General features: G+C 41.9%; 1 protein-coding gene across 3 annotated transcripts; it reads left to right on the top strand.

Annotated features, from left to right (window-relative positions):
• Positions 1-66: 66 nt before the first annotated feature.
• Positions 67-21696, top strand: LOC100387363 (protein FRG2-like). 3 transcript variants are annotated; one of them, XM_078367813.1, is made up of 4 exons: positions 67-16809; positions 17072-17146; positions 17376-17453; positions 20159-21696. In XM_078367813.1, exons 1-4 carry the CDS (start codon positions 16645-16647, stop codon positions 20210-20212), a joined length of 372 nt encoding a protein of 123 aa, XP_078223939.1. In that variant the 5' UTR covers positions 67-16644; the 3' UTR covers positions 20213-21696. The 3 variants fall into 3 exon arrangements, with proteins under 3 accessions (XP_078223939.1, XP_078223938.1, XP_078223940.1); XM_078367814.1 differs by lacking the exon at positions 20159-21696 and adding an exon at positions 17780-19178 and having other exon boundaries at positions 68-16809; XM_078367812.1 differs by lacking the exon at positions 20159-21696 and adding an exon at positions 17780-19178 and having other exon boundaries at positions 67-17146.
• Positions 21697-22850: the final 1154 nt, after the last annotated feature.

Consider the following 22850-nt stretch of genomic DNA (forward strand, 5'->3'; position numbering starts at 1 on the left):
TAATACTGTAAAGGTAATTGTTATCCTTATTTGTTTTTCAGATATTTTACTGTACTATAAAAAATGCAACTGATTTTTATATGTTAGTAGTGTATCCTAAAAATTTACTAAATTAGTTGTTTAGTTATAACAGGGTTTGCTTTCCATAAAACGATGGATATTCTGAAATCTGGTTACACTTTAAATTAAGAGTTGCTATTATCATGTCAAAAGTCTTTAAATTGTGACCAGATGGATTACTGATGTCATGAATTCAATGGAATTCAAATCTTCCCATTTAAAATAATTTTGTCTAGTCGACCTGGAACCCCGGGGATTAAGGGCACCCCGTGGGAGCCGGGAGAGCCGGTGGGGGGTGGAAGGGAGAAGTGGTCATGGACTGCACTGAGCAAGGGAAGTGGCAGGGAAGAGAGGGAGTCGTGTGGAGACCAGTGGGGAGCGAGAATGGGCCAGAAACAGGGTGAGGGTGGGACTGGGCGACAGGACTGCTTCCCGGTGTGGCAGGGAACTTTGCTGAAACTGCGGGCCCCAGGGAACACTGCAGGCAGGGTGGGAGGGAGTGGAGAAGACCAGGCAAACCCCAAGGTCAATGTGAAGAAAGGGACCATTTCCTGGTTCTTTGGCCTCCGCCCAGCGGGTTTGTGGGCGTGGCCCCCCAAGGGGCGGGGCAGAGATGGAGGCAGCTCCCAGTGGGCTTGGAGAGCTAAGGGACACCCGCTTCGCCGGGCCTGGGTGACCGCGGAAGGTTGGGAGAGCTGCAGATCTCGCTGGCCAGGTGCCTGGGCGGGGGGGCGCGGGCGGGGCCGAGCTTCTGGGGCCTGCAGGTGACCCTGGAGGAATCTACAAGCACCTACTCTACAGTCGGCCTTCCCGGAGACCTGTGTGGACAGCGCCGTGGACATGCCCCTCCCAGCTGGAACATTTGTGAGGCTGGAATTTAAGCTCAGGCAGACACACAAGCGGCCGGAGGAAGGACTGGAAGAAACCCAGATACAAAGTCCCGCCCAAGGGGAGGAAGTAAAAACTCCTGACCTGCATCAAACTGGGCTCTGAGGATAAGGTTCTGGGCAGGACGGTTCACTGCCCTACAGAGAGGCAGACTCAGTGGGAGCCTGAGGAGCACCAGGAGAGGCAGTGCAGCCGACGGAGTGGGAGGCGAGGACCCCACAGGTACTGCTTCCCTGCCCAGTTCGCCTACTCCAAGGCCTGGCCCCCAGCTGAGCCCAGCACTGAATCGCCTGGTGCCTCCTGGAGCACTGCCAGCGGTAAACAGTGGAAGACCTCACCTCCCGGGGAAGGACCCCACTATATCACCAGATAATGAAACTGCTCTCTCCCCTCTAAAAAAGCAACAAATAATTATTTTATCTGGTCTTTGAAAATGTGTATCCTCTGTCTACTGGTCAAAATTCTGCCCATTTATCTATGCACCTAATTAAACTTTTTAATGAAGTTATTTAACTTTTAAAATTATGAAACCAAACTAAATTTGATGATGGTTTTAATATCATCTAAAATGATTGAAAATATGTCAATTTGTCATTGCCATTGCCCTTTGTGTTATTTATTTTACTCTGTTAGATATTCTGTCTATAAATGTCTAAGTGGCTTAGAATCTTGCCTAACTACTCTAGTTCATCTAATTATTTTTCTGTATCATTCTTAAAATAGAATATTTTTTATTTATTTCATTAATATTATTTTTCTGCCTAAACTTTTTATTTAAAAAAATTATAAGGTATATTAATTTTGCCCTTTTGATAAAAGCCAAAGTTTTGGGCGTGCGTGATGACTATCTCCTGCAATCGTAGCACTTCAGGAGGCCAAGGCAGGCGGATCATGAGGTCAGGAGATGGAGACCAGCCCAGCCAACATGGTGAAACTCTGTCTCTACTAAAAATACAAAAATTAGCTGGGCGTGGTTGTGCATGCCTGTAATCCTAGTTACTCGGGAAGCTGAGGCAGAAGAATCTCTTGAACCAGGGAGCAGGAGGTTATGTTGAGCTGAGATGGCACCACTGCACTGCACTCCAGCCTGTGCAAGGGAGTCTCCTTCTGTTGCCCAGGCTGGAGTGCAGTGGTGCGATCTTGCCTCATGGCAACCTCCACCTCTCCAGGTTCAAGTGATTTTCCTGCCTCAGCCTTCCCAGCAACCGGGATTACAGGCATCTGCCACTACATCCGGCTAATTTTTGTATTTGTAATATAGAGAGTATTTCACTGTGTTGGCCTGGTTTATTCACTGTGTTGGCCAGAATGGTCTCAAACTCCTGACCTCCCAAAGTGCTGGGATTACAGGTGTGACCACTGTGCCCAGCCTTTTTCCCCCCTTTATTAATCCATTAGAGAGTACAGATGCAGCTTCATTACTAGAAGCATGTTACATAGTGATGAAGTATGGGCTTTTGGTGTGACAATCATCTGAATGCTGTTTATTGTCCCAGTTAGTTATTTTCTCATTCCTAAACCCTCTGCCAACCTCTCGTCTATCTCAGTCTCCAGTGTCCATTTTTCCAGTCTCTGTATCCAAGTGTATGCATTATTGAATTCCCACTTATAACCAAGAAAATGCAGAACTTGATTTTCTATTTCTGAGTTTTTTTACTTACAATAATGACCTCCAGTTTTATTCATGTTGCTGAAAAATAAATTATTTTATTCTTCTTTATCTTTATTATTTTCTCTCTTTGATTGTTGACTGATAAATTTAAACTGATTTTATATATTTGCTATTGTGAATAGTGCTGGAATAAACATATGAGTGTGGGTACTTTCTTTATGGAAGGAATTATTTTCATTTGGGTAGATACCAGGTAGTAGGAGTGCTGAATCAAATGGAAGTTCTATTTTTCGTCTTTTGGGAAATCACTACACTGTTTTCCATAGAGGTTGTAGAAATTTACATTCCCACGTACAATGCGTAAATGTTCTCTTTCCTCTGTATCCTTAACACATATCTCAGTTTTTGTTTTTGTTTTTGTTTTGTTTTTGCTTTTCAGTAATAGACATTTTGCACGTGTAAGTTGGTATCTCATTGTGGTTTTTAATTGGCATTTCTCTGATCATTGACAATGTTGAGCATCTTTTACAGGCTTGTTGACCATCATTGCCTTTTTTATCAAATGTCTGTTTATTTTCTTTCCCTGTTTTTTAATGAGGTTACTTGTTTCATTTTTGTGAGCTGTTTGAATTCCTTGTATATTCTGGACATTAGTTCTATGTTGCATGCAAAAGTTGTAAATATTTATCTCATTGCATAAGTTTTCCCTTGCTCTGTTAATTAGAAAGCTCATTTTCAGGAGCTTTTTAGTTGAATTGAGTTCTTTTTGTCCATTTTTGATATTGTCATATCTGTTTTTGATATCTTAGTCATAAATTCTTTGTCCATGTCAATGTCCAGAAGAGCTTATTTAGAGTTTTGTCTAGCATTTTTATAGTCTCAGGTGTTACAATTTAGATTTTTAATTTATACTAGATTAATTTTTGTATATGGTGGGGGACAGGGGTCTCATTCCATACTTCTGCTTACAGCAATATAATTTTTTCAGCACAATTGGTGGAATAGAATGTCATTTCTCCTATGTATGTTTTTGTTGACAATTGTTTGTAGGCATGTGGTTTATTTCTAGGTTCACTATTCTGTTCCATTGATCTATGTGTCTATGTGTCTTCATATCAGTATCATGCTATTTTGGTTACTTAAGCCTTCGAGTATAATTTTAAGTCAGATAATGAAATATCTCCAGCTTTCTTCTCTTGGTTTAAATTTGCTTTCGTTATTCAGGCTCTTTTCTTGGTTCTATGTGAATTTTAGAATATTTTTAATTCTATAAAAAATAACGTCGACATTCTGATAGAAATTGCCTTTAATATGTAGATTGCTTTGTGTGTTATGGTCATTTTAATGATTATAATTCTTTCAATCCATGAGCATAGGATCTTTTTCCCATTTGTGTCACGTACAATTTCTTTCATCAATGTTTTGTAATTTTACTTGCAGAGATTCATTGAGATTCACATGGGGTGGTGGCAAAACATTATGGAAAATATTAGGGAAAGTTATATATTATAGTCTTAAACCTTTTGGAAGGCTGAAAGGTTTTCTTGGGACAGGCCGAAGGTGGTACTTCCATTAAGTTAGGGAGAAGATAGGGATGATAAGAAGCTTTCCCAGTTTAAGTCTGTTTACCCCACATCCCTAACTGTTTACTCATGTCAACTTTGTGCTGGATGTCCCTCTCAGGGGCAGATCAAAGGGGAATTACCTGTTAATAGTGTCTACTCTGTGCCTGGAACCTAAAGATTTTATCATTTATAAAACCACTCTTTTAACCATGTTAATTATGCACAAATGTGTTGACTTAGCACCTCTGTTGTAAAATTTATACTGAATAAATGTAAAGTTGGAGAGGGAGTCTTAGTCAGTTGGTTGCCTTTCACCCTCTGAAAGCAGCCAATATCCATCCCTAGCACACTTGAATCACTGTATGGTGTGAAAGTGCATTCATTTATCCATCATTGAGTCATGGTCTGCAGGTGAACTTCCACAGGTAGTGGTCAACAGCTCAGAGATTTTTCATCTCTTTGACTTCTAGGCATTTTAACTTTTTTGTAGCTTTGTAAAAAAAAGTGACTTTTTAGTTTAGTTCTCAGCTTCATCATCATTAGTGTATAAAAGTGCTACTAAACTTTGTACGTTGATTTTTGCATCCTAAAATAAATCTGGGCGTTCTTTTGGTGGTCTTTAGATTTTTCTATATATGATATTATGTAATCTTCAAAGAGGGACAATGTGACTTTCTAATGACAACCACATGCATGCTCCCACTAAGACCAATAGACCGTGTCTGTAAGGAGGGCACAGGTGATGGTATTTCTTTAAATTGGCCATGTGATTACAGTTGGAAGCCTAGGCTGTGAGCCACCTAGCTAAGCATTGCCTCTCAAGTTTCTTTACGTTTTTTTCTTTTTTTTTTTTTAATTTTTTATTGCATTTTAGGTTTTGGGGTACATGTGCAGAACAGGCAAGACAGTTGCATAGGTACACACATGGCAGTGTGTTTTGCTTCCTTTCTCCCCTTCACCCACATTTGGCATTTCTCCCCAGGCTATCCCTCCCCAGCTCCCCCCCGCCCCGCTGGCCCTCTCCTTTTCCCCCCAATAGACCCCAGTGTTTAGTACTCCCCTCCCTGTGTCCATGTGTTCTCACTTTCATCACCCACCTATGAGTGAGAATATGTGCTATTACATTTTCTGTTCTTGTGTCAGTTTGCTGAGAATGATGTTCTCCAGATTCATCCATGTCCCTACAAACGACACAAACTCATCATTTCTGATTGCTGCATAATATTCCATGGTGTATATGTGCCACATTTTCCCAACCCAGTCTATCATCAATGGGCATTTGGGTTGGTTCCAGGTCTTTGCTATTGTAAATAGTGCTGCAATGAACATTCGTGTATATGTGTCCTTATAGTAGAACGATTTATAGTCCTTTGGATATATATCCAGTAATGGGATTGCTGGGTCAAATGGAATTTCTATTTCTAAGGCCTTGAGGACTCGCCACACAGCCTTCCACAGTGGTTGAACTAATTTACACTCCCACCAACAGTGTAAAAGTGTTCCTATTTCTCCACATCCTCTCCAGCATCTGTTGTCTCCAGATTTTTTAATGATCGCCATTCTAACTAGCGTGTGATGGTATCTCAATGTGATTTTGATTTGCATTTCTCTAATGACCAGTGATGATGAGCATTTTCTCATGTTTGTTGGCCTCATATATGTCTTCTTTTGTAAAGTTTCTGTTCATATCCTTTGCCCACTTTTGAATGGGCTTGTTTGTTTTTTTCCTGTAGATCTGTTTGAGATTTTTGTAAATTCTGGATGTCAGCCCTTTGTCAGATGGGTAAACTGCAAACATTTTTCCCATTATGTTGGTTGCCAATTCACTCCAGTAACTGTTTCTTTTGCTGTGCAGAAGCTGTGGAGTTTCATTAAGTCCCATTTGTCTATTTTGGCTTCTGTTGCCAATGCTTTTGGTGTTTTGTTCATGAAGTCCTTGCCTACTCCTATGTCCTGGATGGTTTTGTCTAGATTTTCTTCTAGGGTTTTTATGGTTCCAGGTCTTATGTTTAAGTCTTTAATCCATCTGGAGTTAATTTTAGTGTAAGGTGTCAGGAAGAAGTCCAGTTTCTTCTTTCTGCACATGGTTAGCCAGTTATTCCAACACCATTTATTAAACATGGAGTCCTTTCCTCATTGCTTGTTTTTCTCAGCTTTATCAAAGATTGTATGGTTGTAGATATGCTGTGGTGCCTCCAATGCCTCTGTTCTGTTCCATTGGTCTATATCTCTGTTTTGGTACCAGTACCATGCTGTTTTGATTACTGTAGCCTTGTAGGATAGTTTGAAGTCCGGTAGTATGATGCCTCCTGCTTTGTTCTTTTTGCTTAGAATTGACTTGGCTCTGCGGGCTCACTTTTGGTTCCATATGAAGTTCATGGTGTTTTTTTCCAGTTCTGTGAAGAAAGTCAATGGTAGCTTGATGGGAATAGCATTGAATCTGTAAATTACTTTGGGCAGTATGGCCATTTTCATGATATTGATTCTTCCTAACCATGAACATGGAATGTTTCTCCATCTGTTTGTGTCTTCTCTTATTTCGTTGAGTAGTGGTTTCTCGTTTTTCTTGAAGAGATCTCTTACATTCCTTGTAAGTTGTATTCCTAGGTATTTTATTCTTTTTGTAGCAATTGTGAATGGTAGTTCATTCTTGATTTGGCTCCCTTTCAGTCTGTTATTGCTGTAGAGAAATGCTTGTGATTTTTGCACATTGATTTTATATCCTGAGACTTTGCTGAAGTTGCTTATCAGTTTCAGGAATTTTTGGGCTGAGGCAATGGGGTCTTCTAGGTATACTATCATGTCGTCTGCAAATAGAGACAATTTGGCTTCCTCCTTTTCTCTTTGAATACCATTTATTTCTTTTTCTTGCCTGATTGTTCTGCGTAGAACTTCCAGTACTATATTGAATAGGAGAGGCGAAAGAGGGCATCCTTGTCTAGTGCCAGATTTCAAAGGAAATGCTTCCAGTTTTTGCCCCTTTAGTAAGATATTGGCTGTTGGTTTGTCGTAAATAGCTTTTATTACTTTGAGATATGTTCCATCAATACCGCGTATATTGAGGCTTTTTAGCAAAAAGAGCTTTGAGTTTTGTCAAAGTCCTTTTCTGCATCAATTCATATAATCATGTGGTTTTTGTTTTTGGTTCTGTTTATGTGGTGAATTAGATTTATAGACTTGTGTACGTTGAACCAGCCTTGCATCCCCGTGCTGAATTCTACTTGATCATGATGAATAAGTTTTTGATTTGCTGTTGCAATCAGCTTGCCAATATTTTATTGAAGACTTTTGCATATGTTCATCATGGATATTGGCCTGAAGTTTTCTGTTATTGTTGAGTCTCTGCCGGGTTTTGGTATCAGGATGATGTTGGCCTCGTAAAATGATTTGTGAAGGATTCCCTCTTTTTGGATTATTTGGAATAGTTTCAGAAAAAAATGATAACAGCTCCTCTTTGTGTGTCTGGTAGAATTCGGCTGTCAACTTATCTGGACCTGGGCTTTTTTGTGTGGTAGGCCCTTATTTGCTGCCTCGACTTCTGACCTTGTTATTGGTCTATTCAAAGTTTCAGCTTCCTCCTGGTTTAGGCTTGGGAGGACACAGGTGTCCAGGAATTTATCCATTTCTTCCAGGTTTACTAGTTTATATGCATAGAGTTGTTTGTAATATTCTCTGATGATGGTTTGAATTTCTGTGGAATCTGTGGTGATTTCCCCTTTATCATTTTTTATTGCATCTATTTGGTTGTTGCCTCTTTTCTTTTTTATCAGTCTGGCTAGTGGTCTGTCTCTTTTGTTGATCTTTTCAAAAAACCAGCTCTTGGATTTATTGATTTTTTGAAAGGTTTTTCATGTCTATATCTCCTTCAGTTCTGCTCTGATCTTAGTTATTTCTTGTCTTCTGCTAGGTTTTGAGTTTTTTTGATGTTGCTCCTCTATCTATTTCAATTTTGATGATAGGGTGTCAATTTTGGATCTCTCCACTCTTCTTATATGGGCACTAATTGCTATATATTTTCCTCTGGAGACTGCTTTAAATAAGTTTCAGAGATTCTGGTATGTTGTGTCTTCATTCTTGTTGATTTCGAAGAACTTTTTTATGTCTGCCTTCATTTTATTGTTTATCCAGTCAACATTGCCAAGCCAGTTGTTCAGTTTCCATGAAGCTGTGCGGTTCTGAGTTAGTTTCTGAATTCTGAGTTCTAACTTGATTGCACTATGATCTGAGAGACTGTTTGTTATTATGTCAGTTCCTTTGCATTTGTCGAGGAGTGCTTTACTTCCAATTATGTGGTCAATTTTAGAGTAGGTGTGATGTGGTGCTGAGAAGTATGTAAATTCTGTGGATGTGGGGTGGAGAGTTCTGTAAATGTCTATCAGGTTTGCGTGTTCCAGGTCTGAGTTGAAGCCCTGCCTATCGTTGTTCATTTTCTGTCTGGTATTCTGTCTATTATTGACAGTGGAGTGTCTAAGTTTCTTTGTAAGTCATTAAGAAGTTGCCTTATATATCTGGGTCCTCCTGTGTTGGGTCCATATATGTTTAGGATTGTTAGCTCTTTTGGTTGTGTCTAACTTTTTACCATTATGTAATGACCTTCTTTGTCTCTTTTGATCTTTGTTGCTTTAAAGTCTATTTTATCAGAGATGAGAATTGCAACTCCTGCTTTTTATTTGCTCTCCATTTGCTTGGTAAATCTTCTTCCATCCCTTTATTTTGAGGCTTTGTGTATTCTTGCATATGAGATGGGTTTCCTGGAAACAGCACACCGATGGGATTTGGCTTTTTATCCAATTTGCCAGTCTGTGTCTTTCGACTGGTGCATTTAGCCCACTTACATTTAGGGTTAATATTGTTATGTGTGAATTTGATACTGCCATTTTGATGCTAGCTGGCTGTTTTGCCTATTAGTTGATGAAGGTTCTTCATTTTGTTGATGCTTTTTAGCATTTAGTGTGTTTTTGGAATGGCTGGTACTGGTTTTCCTTTCTATGTGTAGTGCCTCTTTCAGGAGCTCTTGTAAAGCAGGCCGGGTGGTGACAAAATCTCTGAGTACTTGCTTGTTCACAAAGGATTTTATTTTTCCTTCACTTCTGAAGCTCAGTTTGGCTGGATATGAAATTCTTTGTTGAAAGTTCTTTTCTTTTAGGATGTTGAATATTGGCCCCACTCTCTCCTGGCTTGTAGATTTTCTGCCAAGAGATCTGCTGTGAGTCTGATGGGCTTCCCTTTGTGGGTGACCCGTCCTTTCTCTCTGGCTGCCCTTATTATTTTCTCCTTCATTTCAATCCTGTTGAATCTGACCATTATGTGCCTTGGGGTTGCTCTTTTTGTGGAATATCTTTGTGGTGTTCTCTGTATTTCCTGGACTTGAGTATTTGCCTGGATTGCTAGGTTGGGGAAATTTTTCTGGATGATATCCTGAAGAGTATTTTCCAGCTTGGATTCATTCTCTTCATCATATTCTGGTACACCTATCAAACATATGTTAGGTCTCTTCACATAATCCCACATTTCTTGGAGACTTTGTTCATTCCTTTTTGTGCTTTTTTCTCTAATCTTGGTTTCTTGTTTTATTTCATTGAGTTGATCTTCAACTTCTGATATTCTTTCTTCTGCTTGGTCAATTCGGCTGTTGAAGCTTGTGCATGCTTCACGAAGTTCTTGTGTTGTGTTTTTCAGCTCCTTCAATTCATTTATATTCCTCTCTAAGTTGTCAATTTTTGTTATTATTTTCTCGAATCTTTTTCATATCTTTTTTCAAGGTTCTTAGTTTTTTTGCATTGATTTAGAACATGTTCTTTTAGCTCACGGAAGTTTCTTATTATCCACATACTGAAGTCTGATTCCGTCATTTCGTCACAGTCATTCTCCGTCCAGCTTTGTTCCCTTGATGGTGAGGAGTTTTGATCCTTTGTAGGAGGTGAGGTGTTTTGGTTTCGGGTGTTTTCCTCCTTTCTGCACTGGTTTCTTCTTATCTTTGTGGGTTTATCCTCCTGTGGTCTGAGTAGTTGCTGACTTTTCGGTTGGTTCTCTGAGTGGACGCCTGGATTGTTGAGGGTGAAGTATTTCTGTTGCTTAGTTTTTCTTCTAACAGTCTAACCCCTCTGCTGTACGACTGCTGAGGTCCACTCCAGGCCCTGCTTGTCTGGGGTACGCCTGTAGCAGCTGCGGACAGTGAGGGATGCTACCAGTTTCTTCTGCTGCTATCTTTGTCCCAGAAAGATGCCCACCAAATGTCAGTCTGATCAGTCCTTTTTGAGGTGACTCTTTGGATGTTCAGGGGTCAGGGAGCTGCTTGAGGAGACGGTCTGTACTTTATAGGAGTTCAAGTGCTGAGCTGTGAGCTCCATTGTTTATTAAGGATTGTTCGGCGGATACTTTTAAGTCTGCTACAGCAGAACTTATAAAAAACCCTTTTTTTTCCCTCAGATGCTCTGTCTCGGGCGTTAGGGCTTTCTTTATGAGTGTTCATTGCACTTTCCTGCCCAGCTAGGGGGCAGTCTAGTCACTATTTGCCTGCCGAGGCTCCGCCCTGTTGGCCTTGGCTCCGCAGTACTGTGGCGGGCTCTGCTCTGTTGCCTTGGGCTTCGCCCTGTTGCTGAGGGTTCCGCCCTGCTGTCCTGTGCTCCACTCTGTTGCCTCTGTATTGGCAGAATCTCTCTGTTATGGTGGGTTGCCTCGGCAATGGCTGGCTGTGACAGCAATGGGAGTATACTTCTGTAGGGGCGGATTGCCTTGGCAATGGAGGACGCCCCTCCCCCACCGAGCTGTGCCGTCCTGAGCTCAGTTGTGTCCTCAGTGAAACTCTCAACCTTGGGTGTATGGAATCGCTGCCCTGCTTGTCCCTGTGGGGGTGGGACCTGCCGAGCCGGGCCACCTGGCTCACCGCCTCAGAGCCCCTCTTTTTCCCTTTCCTAAGTTGGAAGGTTGACTCTCTCCCAGGTATTTCAGTCAACCGCTGATTGGGGGCCGGGATCCATACGATTTCCCATGCAGCAACACACTGCGCCAGCTCAAATGTTGCCTCCGGGGAATCTCCTAGTTTGGGTCACTGTCCAAGTCCTGTTCAATCAGATGGATATGCTAATATGCCCTCCCAAATCTCAGATTGCCGGTTTAACAGGGCATCCAGACCAGTGCGCCTTGTGCGGAGTGCCGCTGTGCTGCTGCCAAAACAGCCGCTGCGGTGCCCCATGTCTCTCCTCCACCTGGGAATCCCTCCCGTTCTGTGGGCAACAAAGATCCGTCTGAAAATGCATCTTGAACTCTCCCTCTGAGCCTTCGCTGAGAGCCGCAACCCCGAGCTGCTGCAACCCGGAGCTGCTCTTACCCCGCCATCTTGAAGAGTCCTGGTGACCAACTTTCATCTACTGCTTCTGAACATGGGAGAATTTTCAGTTTATTTTAATACCGTTTATGTCAAAAGCCCCATGTTTTATGTAGAAAAAGGAAGGTGTCTGAGAGAATGGGCCTTTTAACTTATTTTTCTTTCTGAAAAAAGATATATTTTTCTGTCATTCTGGCTGGGGTGCAGTGGCTTACTGCAGCTTTGACATTCTGGGCTCCAGTGATTCTCTCACCTCGACCTCCCAAGTAGCTGGGACCACAGGTGCACATTATTACAACTGGCCAATTTCTGTATTTTTGGCAGAGATGAGGTTTTACTATGTTGAGCTGGCTGATCTTGTACTCCTGAGCTCTAGTGATCCTCCAGTCTCAGCATTCCAAAGTGCTGGGATTACATGTGTGAGCCTCCACACCAGGCAGATGGGTCTAAACTGATTTTAATCAGGGTCCCTGAGCATGGAAGACATGCCCTTATTTTTTTCCTAATACAATGTTTGACAGTTATATAACTAAGATATTTTTACTCCTGTGATTCATAAGGATATGATAGTAAAAGGCTTTGAAAGCCTTTAGAAAAAAAGTACTATATTGTGCTTAAAACCACCTTTTACTCTGAAGGCAAGTGCCATCCAGATACATCTGTTGAGAAAATATTATCTCCTGCTGCATTTTAGCCAAACAGCTAAGAATGTCTTGAATATTTTTTAAAAATTTTTAACAGGACAAATGTATTTTTCTAAGACTCCAAACTCAGGAGTCGCCATGGGGCACATCACCATAGCACACAAGGAAAGCATGCACAGCAAATTCATCTCTCACCCCGAACCAGGGGTTGTTACCCCTGGGTGCAGATGGGAATCACCAGAGAGGAACTTAAAATTGTCTAAACACAAAAGACAAGAGATAAATTCACTCAGAATCCTGGTAGTGGGATCTGGGAAACAATGCTGTTTAAAGCTCTCCGGGTAACTATGGGGTACAAACAAGTTCCCAATTGGCGGCTTTAAATCAACCTCTTCTGGTGAACTAATGGCAAATGGTTTCCTGCAATGAAAAAAAAAAATTGCTGCTGAGTTGTGGTCTTCTAATCTTACCTGCATTACCTACTTTTCTTTCCAGAACTGACCTCTGCTACACATTTTATTCCTGATTCAATCCAGTTCTACTCACACCAAATGCATAGTATGTGCTAGGTGCCCCTGCACTGCTGAATCTCACTGTGGGAAAAGGACTTTGGTGAAGAATAATTGCATCCTAAAAAAAACTCAAAATGCTGAACTCAAATGATCTTCCTACCTTGGCCTCCCAAAGACCTAAGATTGTAGGCGTGAGCCACCATGCCTGGCCTATACCCTAAAAAATTAAAACTATTATACTTACTAAATTGATGAAAACATGTAAAGACCTAGAAGGACACTAAAAAGTTAGGCATGGATAAACACCTTGAAATATTGATATTCATCTGATGATGCCCTGAGTAAATATGTCCCACTTTAAAACAATACAAAACAGTGCTATTACCCTGAGCTATTAAGTTAAAATATTGTACAAATAGGTAATATTTACATTTTTATATATGTATAACATTCATGCAGAAAGACATGTACAAAGAAATCACATAAAGCTCAACTGATTTTTATGAAGTAAACACACTTGTGTAACCTACAAATAGAAAACTAGCTTCGTTGATGCTCTGGCAACCACTTTCTCTCTTTTTGCTCCTCCAAAGTCACTAGGATCTTAAGAGCTAGCATTGTAGATCAACTTTGTGTTCTTATACATGTTTTATTATAGAAAATTTAAAAAATATAAAAAATGATAAAAAAGTACAGTAGGCTTGTTACCCAGGCTCAACAACAACTAATACGGTGCCAATTTTGTATTATCTATACTTCAACCCATTTCTCAAGCAGACATTATTTTTTATTTGTGTGTGTGTGTGTGTGAGAGAGAGAGAGGGAGAGAGAGAGAGAGAGAGAGACAGAGAGAGACAGAGAAGATTTGTGCTCATTGAAGGTAAAATCTTGACTGAGCACAATGGCTTAAGCCTGTGTAATTCCATCACTTTGGAAAGACAAGGCAGGAGGATCATTTGAGGTTAGGAGTTTGAGAACAGCCTGGGCAACATAGTGAGATCACATCTCTACTAAATTTTTTTTTAAAAACTAATCAGTCATGGTGGTAAACGCCTGTAGTTCCAGCTACTTGGGATGTTGACATAGCAGAGTTTGAGGCTACAGTGAGTTGTGATTGTGCCACAACACATCAGCCTGGGTGACAGAGTGAGACTGTTTCTAAAAAAAGAGAAATGTTCAATCTTAACTAGGTTATTACACATAAACACACCCATATAAACAATCCCTCTTTTAACAGAAGTAGTACAAAATTTAAAATCATTAATGTGAACCCATTTCTAACTCAGACTTTATATTTTAATTAGTTTTTTTTTTGAGTTAAGATGTGCACTCATTGAAAGGTCTAATCTTGGATGGCTCACATTTGTAACCCCATCACTTTGGGAGCCAGAGCTCAGGAGTTTGAGACCAGCCTGGACAATATAAAAGACCTCAGTGGGGCAACATAGTTAGACCTCATTGCTAGAATGATTTTTAAAAAATTATTTGGGCATGGTGGTGCACATTTGTAGTCCCAGCTGTTTGGGAAGTTGATATGGGAGGATCACTGGAGTCTGGGAAGTCAAAGCTGTCACCTGAGTGACAGAGTGAGGCTCTGTCCAAAAAAAGGTACAATCTTAACTGTACATGTTTGACACATCAGCACATTCATATAAACAATCCCTCCCTTAAAAATGAAAGTACCCAATTTAACAATTACTAATATGCATGAGAATTATCTAGAAACTTTTTGTTTTTTTTCATTGGGTTTTGTTGAAAGCGGGCACCTAGAAACATTATTTGAAATCTAGATTTTTATAAAAATAGGTCTGAGTTTTTTTCTTTTTTCAAGACGGTCTTTTGCTCTGTCATCCAGGCTAGAGTGCAGTGGTGTGATCTCGGCTCACCAAAACCTCCTCTTCCAGGTTAAAGTGATCCTCCTACCTCAGCCTTCTGAGTAGCTGGGATTACAGACATGCACCACCACACCCAGATTTTTTAATGTATTTTTAGTACAGATAGGCCAGCCTGGTCTCAAACTCCTAACCTCAGGTGATCCACCCAACTAGCTCTCAAAAAGTGCTGAGATTATAGGTGTGAGCCACCATGCCTGGCCAGGCCTGAATTTTGCCTGAGAATTTGTCTTTCTAACAAAGTACAGAATATGACAGCTACAAGGTCTCTTTTATCTAAAATAAATAGAATTTAATAAATAAAAATTGAATAAATTGACTTAGCTAAGGTTAAAAAACAAATCAAAACACCAATATTATGTGTTATCTGTAGAAGTATATTTTAACAATGACATAAACTATTAATAACCAATAAATGTTATAATTTATTAACAAAATAAACAAAATTCTTATGATATATATGAAAATGGTTACTTTCAGTAAAATATTCTCATATCTTGAGAGGGCACTGGTTAAAAACAGCCAAGATTTGGAAGTCGATGTCTCATCAAGTAAGTAGCAGACCTCTCTTCACACCTTTTACAGAGTTAGCTAAAAAGCAGTCATTTACACAAGAGCAGATAATTTTCCTAGCTTTCTATCAAGTTTATATGTTAATGTTGTTACAAAATTTGACTTGATTTTTAATAAAATTACCTGACAAAATTTTATATAATATTATATTGTAATCTTTCAAAATGTATTTGTAGGTGAAATAAATTTTATATGATATCATATTATAATGCATAATGTTACTATGATAATTTCAATTTACATTCAGACAATTTCATTAGTCAGTGTCTGTCCACCGCTAATTTTTTTTTTGGTTCCACTATTTGCACAGCTGGGAAAACAACGACTCACCCAACACAGTCTCTACCTCTGTCTTTCTCCTCCTCAGAGAATCAGTTCATCAGTCAATCAAGTCATTTGGGACTGGAGGCTGAGTACTCCCTAACAGAATGTCTCATTCCTGAATACTCTTTTCAGAAGGGTGGGAGACAAGAAGGTCCTTTTAGGGAACTCTTGCTGGGACATAGACTAAGCCTTCTATAGTTTGAGGGCTCTGACCAGCAGAGACAGATTTCGCAGAAGGAAGTGATGAGGCAGCTGTTCTGAACCTGGAGCTCCACCACACCTTGTCCTGTCTCGCTGAGACAATTTTGAGAGGCTGCTCTGGAGTGTATCTTGATGGTGGTTGTTGGAAAACACTGTGGGCTTTGATGGGATTCAGGTGGTGTCTTCTGTGTGAAAATGAGAGCTGAATATTCAGAAGCTAGGCTGTTTTTCTTGTGATCAGTTGGGTTACCATTTGGAACCAAGTCCATTTATACAAGGGAGCCTGAATAAATTCCGTACAACACAGTGGTGCTCCTGGGAAGACTGAGGAAGGGTGAGAAAGGGGGCAAGTTTTTCTACCTAGACTTTTTGCTACCTCAGAAATAAGGGGCTGATTAGGTCAGCATAGGCTCTAACCTAATCATTAAATTTTATTGCATGTGATCTAATTATCTTTCTCATATTTAAGGTAGGAAGGGCCATTTTATTTGGTATTTAGTCTTTCTCTGCATTTTCATTTTATCACATTTGTGTGAATCTAATACAGTCAACCAAAATTTGACATTTGTTGTTTCCAAGCATTAAATAAATGATAATATTCAAGCATAGAATTTTAACACTATGTATAATAAATTCTTTCTGTGCAAAATATATAACATGTGTCAATATAAGTATGTCTAATTCTGCATCTTGAAAGATGAACAGGATCATAAATACTTGCAACAGGAACTGAGACAGAAATTAGAAAGAATGATTCCCTGATCTTCTGATCCCTGTGCTCCTGGTTCTTTGTTTTCTTGACACTATGACAGGATTCTGAAAATGTCTCCCTTTAACTGTGGCTGGGTCCCCAGTAGAACTACAGTAAGAAACCTTATTGAGGCTCTAATAAGTAATAGATAGGAGAAAACCGTTCAGCCAATAAGAGTAAGCCACGCCCAGCAGAGGGAGGCATAAAAGACAAGACCGGCAGACTAACCCACACTCTACATTTGGACGTGTAAGAGAGAGCATCTTTCACTTGAGCTTCAACATGGGAAGGTGAAATGAAGACTCCGATCTCCACTACTCCTCTATCCAAAGCTCCACAGTCCAGCCCCATTTCCAACAGATCTCCTTTACAGAACAGGGCTCAGATGAGAAGAAACCATCCAAAACAAAAGACAAGACCAGCTTCTCTCAATCCAGTGAGAATCACATACAAAGGCAAGGTAAGCCCTTGGGCTGTTTCTGTGGAGGCTGGAAGGAGGGCTGGAATCAGGGATACTGAGCTATGCGTCTTTGGTAGGGTTTTATTTTGAGATTGGGGATGAGAAATGGCTTAGTGTCCTCAGGGGACTTTGAGAAATGTGTTCATTCATGACACTGGCAAAAGAGCTTCACTTGGAAGACTGTCCACACAAATGCATCAGAGATAGACTATGGGACTCTGCCTAGGGAGAGGTGAGTTACTTAAACTTTCTTTTGCAGTAGGATTGGAGCCCAATCCAAACGAGGAGAACTCCGAGAAAACCAAGCTCAAAGCCAGAAACAGCACTGCTAGATCAGGTAAGATTTGAATCTTTCAAGGTGGGAAGGAACAGGACACCAACACAGGCTCCCCTGGCAAGGAAACTGGGAGTTTATTGGCTTCCAGGGCCCTACAGATTTTGGACACTGGAGAACAGAAGAGAGCTGGGGTTTGGTAGTAACCTCAGCTCCTGAGTGTCCAGGATGGACTTTGAATTTCAGGGTGTTCAGTTGGAGGCACTTTCTCAAATGCTCATTGTATCTGCAGAACCAGAGTCCAGCTCATATCAGGGAAACTGCAGGAAAAGAACAACCAGTTCCAAGGAGAGCTGCCACGACAGAGCAGGTAGGATCTTGGTGTTTTTTGTTGTTGGTGGTGGTTTTGTTTTGTTTTGTTTTGTTTGTTTTGCCCCAAAGAGCAAATAATCAGAAAACTTTTAAAGGAGGCTTGAGCAGGAAGGGAGTTACTTAGTAACAAAATTTTTTTGAGATCTTAGCATCCAGAATATATTTGGGGACTCAGAAGCAGTTAAGCCTCACTTTGTTCCAGTGGTGAGGTGGTCAGGAAGGAGTGGGAGAGACAAGTGTGGTTCACCTGAGCACACAGGAGTTTCTGGAAATGAGAGTCTGTGGGAACTGTTCTGGCGAGTCTCTCACATGCTTTCTCTGTAGGGAACTGTCCAAAAGAGGAGTGTAGCTTAACAATGAAAAAAAAGTCAAAGTCCTCCATTGCTGTGCACAACAGTGAAATCCAGGAGACATGTGATGCCCACCGTAGGAGACATTTGAGGGCTCGCACTGGACACAGCAAGCAGCACAGGTCTCAGGCACTAGGAGTTCAACCACCGTCACTTCAAAAAACCTTGGTGACCTCTGTGAGAGCTACATTGGAGGCTATTTATCAAGACCTAGCTCAGGTGCGGGCACAGCTTGTCCATTCTCCACTGACCTGGGAGCAGTTCACATGGCTCACTCAGCTCCGGGGAGCTCTGTGTGCTCATGTGCAGACCTTCTATGCCATGGCCACTCAGGCAGCTTGTGCCTTCCCTGCTGAGGACTCGCTTGTCCCAGACACACTACCTGGTCCTTGGGATTCAGCCTTGGATAGAGATACACCCCTCCCCCTGGCCAGGAGATAACTGAGTCGGTCAGTGGATCAGATGAGGCTTGAGCTGTGAGCACCTTGACCCTATTCAGCAGAGGATGCAGCTCTGGGAATGAGAACAAGGACCTGTTACTTCTCAGATTCTTCCAGATGACCAGCAGCAATGATTTTAAATGCACTGTCTTAATAAATAGCAGAACCTGAAGCAGTCACAGGAAAGAAACTTAAACAATATACTCAGAATGGTAAGCCCTGCATTTTGCAGACCACGAAGGCTACAGACTGATTTTCTACTTCATGTTAAATATTTGGTGCCTTTCGGATATCTGATGACAGTTGTGCATTTATATGGAATCAGGAAACTATTCGAACCTAATCATATGAGTTTGCATATTTTAGATTGTAGGAAAGTACATATAAAATTATATGCTTTTTTGTGGCAGAGTCTTCCTATGTTACCCAGGCTAAAGTGCAGTGGCACAATCTTAGCTCACTGCAACCTTCGTTTCCTAGGTTCAAACAATTCTCATGCCTCAGTCTCCCAAGTTGCTAGGACTAAAGACATGTATTTTTCTTGTATTGTTAGTAAAGACATAGTTTTGGCTAATTTTTTTCCTCATATTGTTAGCAGAGAGAGATTTTGTCATGTTGGCCAGATTGCTCTTCAACAAAAGTGATCCACCAGCCTTGGTCTCCCAATGTGCTGGTATTACAGGCATGAGCTGCCTTACCAAGAAATTGCTCCTTTTTAAATTCAGAAATGGTTGTAGGTTCTCACTCTTCCAGCCTGAACCCATGAAGTACTAATATCCATAAACCAAGAATAGCATTACCTGTGGGAAAATGTCTATACATTTTTACAGTTTGATATAATTATAGTAAAATCACTATGTAATTGGTCTACTTTTAATATTTTACATAAAATTTAAGTCAAGATATATTAAACAGAAAATGGTTGTACTTATTTTTTCAGCTGCCTCATGTATTTTTATTTTAAACATCCTAAATTTAAATTATATTGTATTTTACACATTTCAATTGATTGCACTGTATTACAGAATATGAAGATTTCATAATATACTACAATACAGTATATTTTGTTGTATTTGACATATATTCTACTTGCATTTTACACTGAAATAATACAGTCTTTCACTGTGTAAGTGTATTATTTGTTTGGTTGCTTTATAATTTTCATTCAATGTAATAATAAACATTAATGCTGTTTAGAATTTTAAATTTTAAGATAATTTGTCTCTCTTCCATATGGAATTTGTATTTACCATAGATGTGAAAATGAGAATATCTTATCTTCACTTTTGCATCATCCTAACCCTGACCTCCCCACAGCCCACAGCTCTTGTAATAGTCAGGAAATAGTGTTTAATCACTCCAGTAAATGGGACCAATTAAACGATAATACAAAGATATAAATTGGAGGTATAGAGCTTTTGTTCTCCACCACTGCAATAGAAAAGAATCACAGTAATGTGAGTCATGCAATTTTTGGGTTGACACTGCTTATAAAAGTTGTGCTTACACTATGTTGTAAAATAAATCTGAAATAGATTTATGTTTAATAAAAAAATGCAATACATAAATAAGATTTCTAAATAATAATGTACATACATTAATGAAAATAAATTTTATTGCTAAAAAATGTTGACACACACAACTGGATCATATAATGTTGAAAAATAGAGATGGAGAAAGTAACAGAGATAGAGAAATGCAGGGATAGAGAGAGAAAAGGACAGAGGGACAGTGGAAAGGAGAAAGGGAGGAGAAAGGAAGAAAGGATGGCAGTGAGGGAGGGATGGAGGAAGGGGAGGACAGAGGGAGAGAGACAGCAAGAGACAGAGGGATGAAGGCAGAGAGAAATCCAGCCTCAGGCTGTGATGCAGGAGATGTTTCTTTTCTCTGTGGTTTCGCTCTCATTTCTACAGGAAAATGAGCAAGACCGGCACACCTGTGTGAGTGAGACACACCTGCATGAATGAGACTATCACGGCAAACGTGACACCCATAACTATTGTGTCCTTCCCAGAGAGAGGACCTGAAAAACTCAAGACAGTCTTGGAGGTTCATTTCCGCACTCCACACTTCCAGGGTGGTTTCTCCCTGAAAATGTGTGTGAGCCCAGAGAGAGCTTCCAGTTTCCGTGAAATTCCTGGAAAACCACAGAGAGCCAGCCCCGAAAGCACCCCTTCCCCTTCCTCTCTGACCCCACCTTCACCCACTCCACAGGCCCTGGTCCCGGTGGTTTTCAGCTTCGGAATCAGGGCTACCTGGGCCACTTGGGCCCCAGATTTCATGTATATTAATGAATGGAGGGGCTGGTAAGTCTTTATAAAAGTCGCTGGTGGGGCCAGCCTCCTGGCTGGACCTGTGTGCTGTGCAAAGTTCAACTGAGGGGCACAGAAGCCCACCAGCCTATCTTTGCTAGTGTCTGACTGTGAAATTCTGGCCAGGTCTCCCCGGGATGGTTCTCTCCACACCTTCAGACAGTCCTGTTCCTGTGGAAGCCTGGAGATGGTGAAGAGACTCATTTGGACCCAGAGCCAAAGGGATGCCCTGCAAAAATTCTTTGAGCGGAGCCTTACTCAGGAATCTCCACCAGAGAACAGCTGGCCCAAGCGATAGGCACTCCAGAGCCCAAGGTCCAGAATTGGTTTCAGAATGAGAGATCAGGCCAGCTGAGGCAGTGGCAGGTGGGCATCTGGTCCCTGGACTGGAAAACGCAGCATAGAAGAAGGCAGGTGAATGCAGGCTGCAGTCACTGGATCCCAGAACATCATGCTCTTCTGAGCAGTTCAGAAAGATCGCTTTCCAGGCATCGTCATGGGAAAGGAACTGGCCAGAGGGCTTCCGTGAGCCAGGCAGCAAAGGCCATCCCTCTGCTCCAGCACAGCCAGGCTTCGCAGGCAGAAGAAATCTCCCAACCTTCCTTGGCACTGGGGAATTTTCAGTTTGCTGCACTGGCTCCTCCGGAAATGGCATGCACACCCCAAGACTCCTCAGTGACCTCCACACCCCAAAGATTTGGGGAACTAGATCCTGCAGCAAGGCAGCCTACTGGGCATGGGCTTCATGGGACAACTTGGACCCGCTCAAGCTGAGTCACAGGGGTCCACAAACAGCAGGCCAGGCTTCTGGACCAGCCCAAGCAGAGGTCTCATCCCTTTTTCTGCCATGTTCTTCAGTGGGGTGGGTGGAGATATTTGTCCCGGGAAATGCCAAGCCCAGGCAGCAGCCAGCCTTGCTCTCCTTTTGGCAGCTTGCCTTCTCTGCCTTCCTGCTCTGCCGTCACTCTCCACCAGTGTCCTGCCAGCATACTTGCCATCACCGTGGAGTGCCTGGCAGCAAAATGCAGACCCTGAAACACTGTGCAAGCCCGGGTGCAGCCCTTTCCAGGCAGGAGAGAAGGCATGCAGAGAGGGGAAAGGAACAGACAGAGAGAGGGAGGGAGGAAAGGACAGATGAATAGAGGGACCTTGAAAGGGAGGGAGGGAAAGAAAAAGAGGGGACTAAGGGAGGGAAGGAGGAAGAGAGGGAGGGAGAAAGTGAGAAAGTGAGGGAGGGAAGAACTGAGGGAGGAAGGGAAGCAAAGAGGGAGAGAGGGAAGGAGGGAGGGTAGGAGGGAAGGAAGGAGAGAAATGATGCTGTGGACTATTTCCCAAGCTCTGTGGGGACACAGAGACTTCCAGGGTGGAAAACCAGCATCGCGTCAGTGCTCCCCTTTCCAGTTTCCAAACAGGCCATATTGGAAACTCTCCCTGCTGCAGGGAGACAGTAATCATTCTCTGTGGTTGCACTCTCATTTCCTACATGAAAATTAACAAGATCCACAAACCTGCCTGTGTGAGACTATCACCTCAACTTCAACACCCGCACTGGCAATAGAGCCAGCAGCCTTATGCTGGGGGAAAAGGGACTAATGGACATCCAGATCCCCCATCACCACCATGAGCAAACGCTCCTCCCCCCACACACAGATACACAGAGGCACATATGAGTGGGGACACACACGGACACAAAGACGAAGACACAGACAAAGCTTGAAAGAGAGTAGGGGATAGAGGGATGGAGAGATTGAAAAGGAGAGAAAAAGAGAGAGAGAGACAGTGATAGAGAAAGACAGTGAAGGGAGAGAGGGAGATGTGACAGGGAGTGCACCAGATGGAGAGGGAAGAAAAAGAGGGGGTGTGGAGCTAGAGAGTGAGAGTGATAGTGCCTTAGAGAGGAAGTGCTCTGCTTTGGTAGACAGGACCCCTTTGAGCAGGCTGGGTAGGGTGGAAGGTGCTTGGGCGGGGCCAGAACTGGGTGGCAGGGCCGCCCACAGAGGACCAAGGGAGCTCCAAGACATGTTTTTTCTTGGATTGGTTGGTTGCTTTGGTGGTGTGTTTTATAGGGTTCTTGTTTGTTGGCTCCTTCTTGCCCTCTTGGTGCAGTGGGCCCTGAGATTTGTAGAGTGGTCCTTCTGGCAAGAGCTGTGGTGCACAGCATGACCACCAGCCCCAAGGCCTTGGTGTCTCTCATGTCCTCGAGACTGAAGCCTACATGAAGCAGGTGGCAATGGAAATTTGGATGCACAGGGAGGTTTTCATGGTGGCTGGTGAAGGCAGTGATCTTTCCCTG

The sequence above is a fragment of the Callithrix jacchus genome, chromosome 3 (assembly GCF_049354715.1).
Source record: "Callithrix jacchus isolate 240 chromosome 3, calJac240_pri, whole genome shotgun sequence".
Taxonomy (NCBI): Eukaryota; Metazoa; Chordata; class Mammalia; order Primates; family Cebidae; genus Callithrix; species Callithrix jacchus.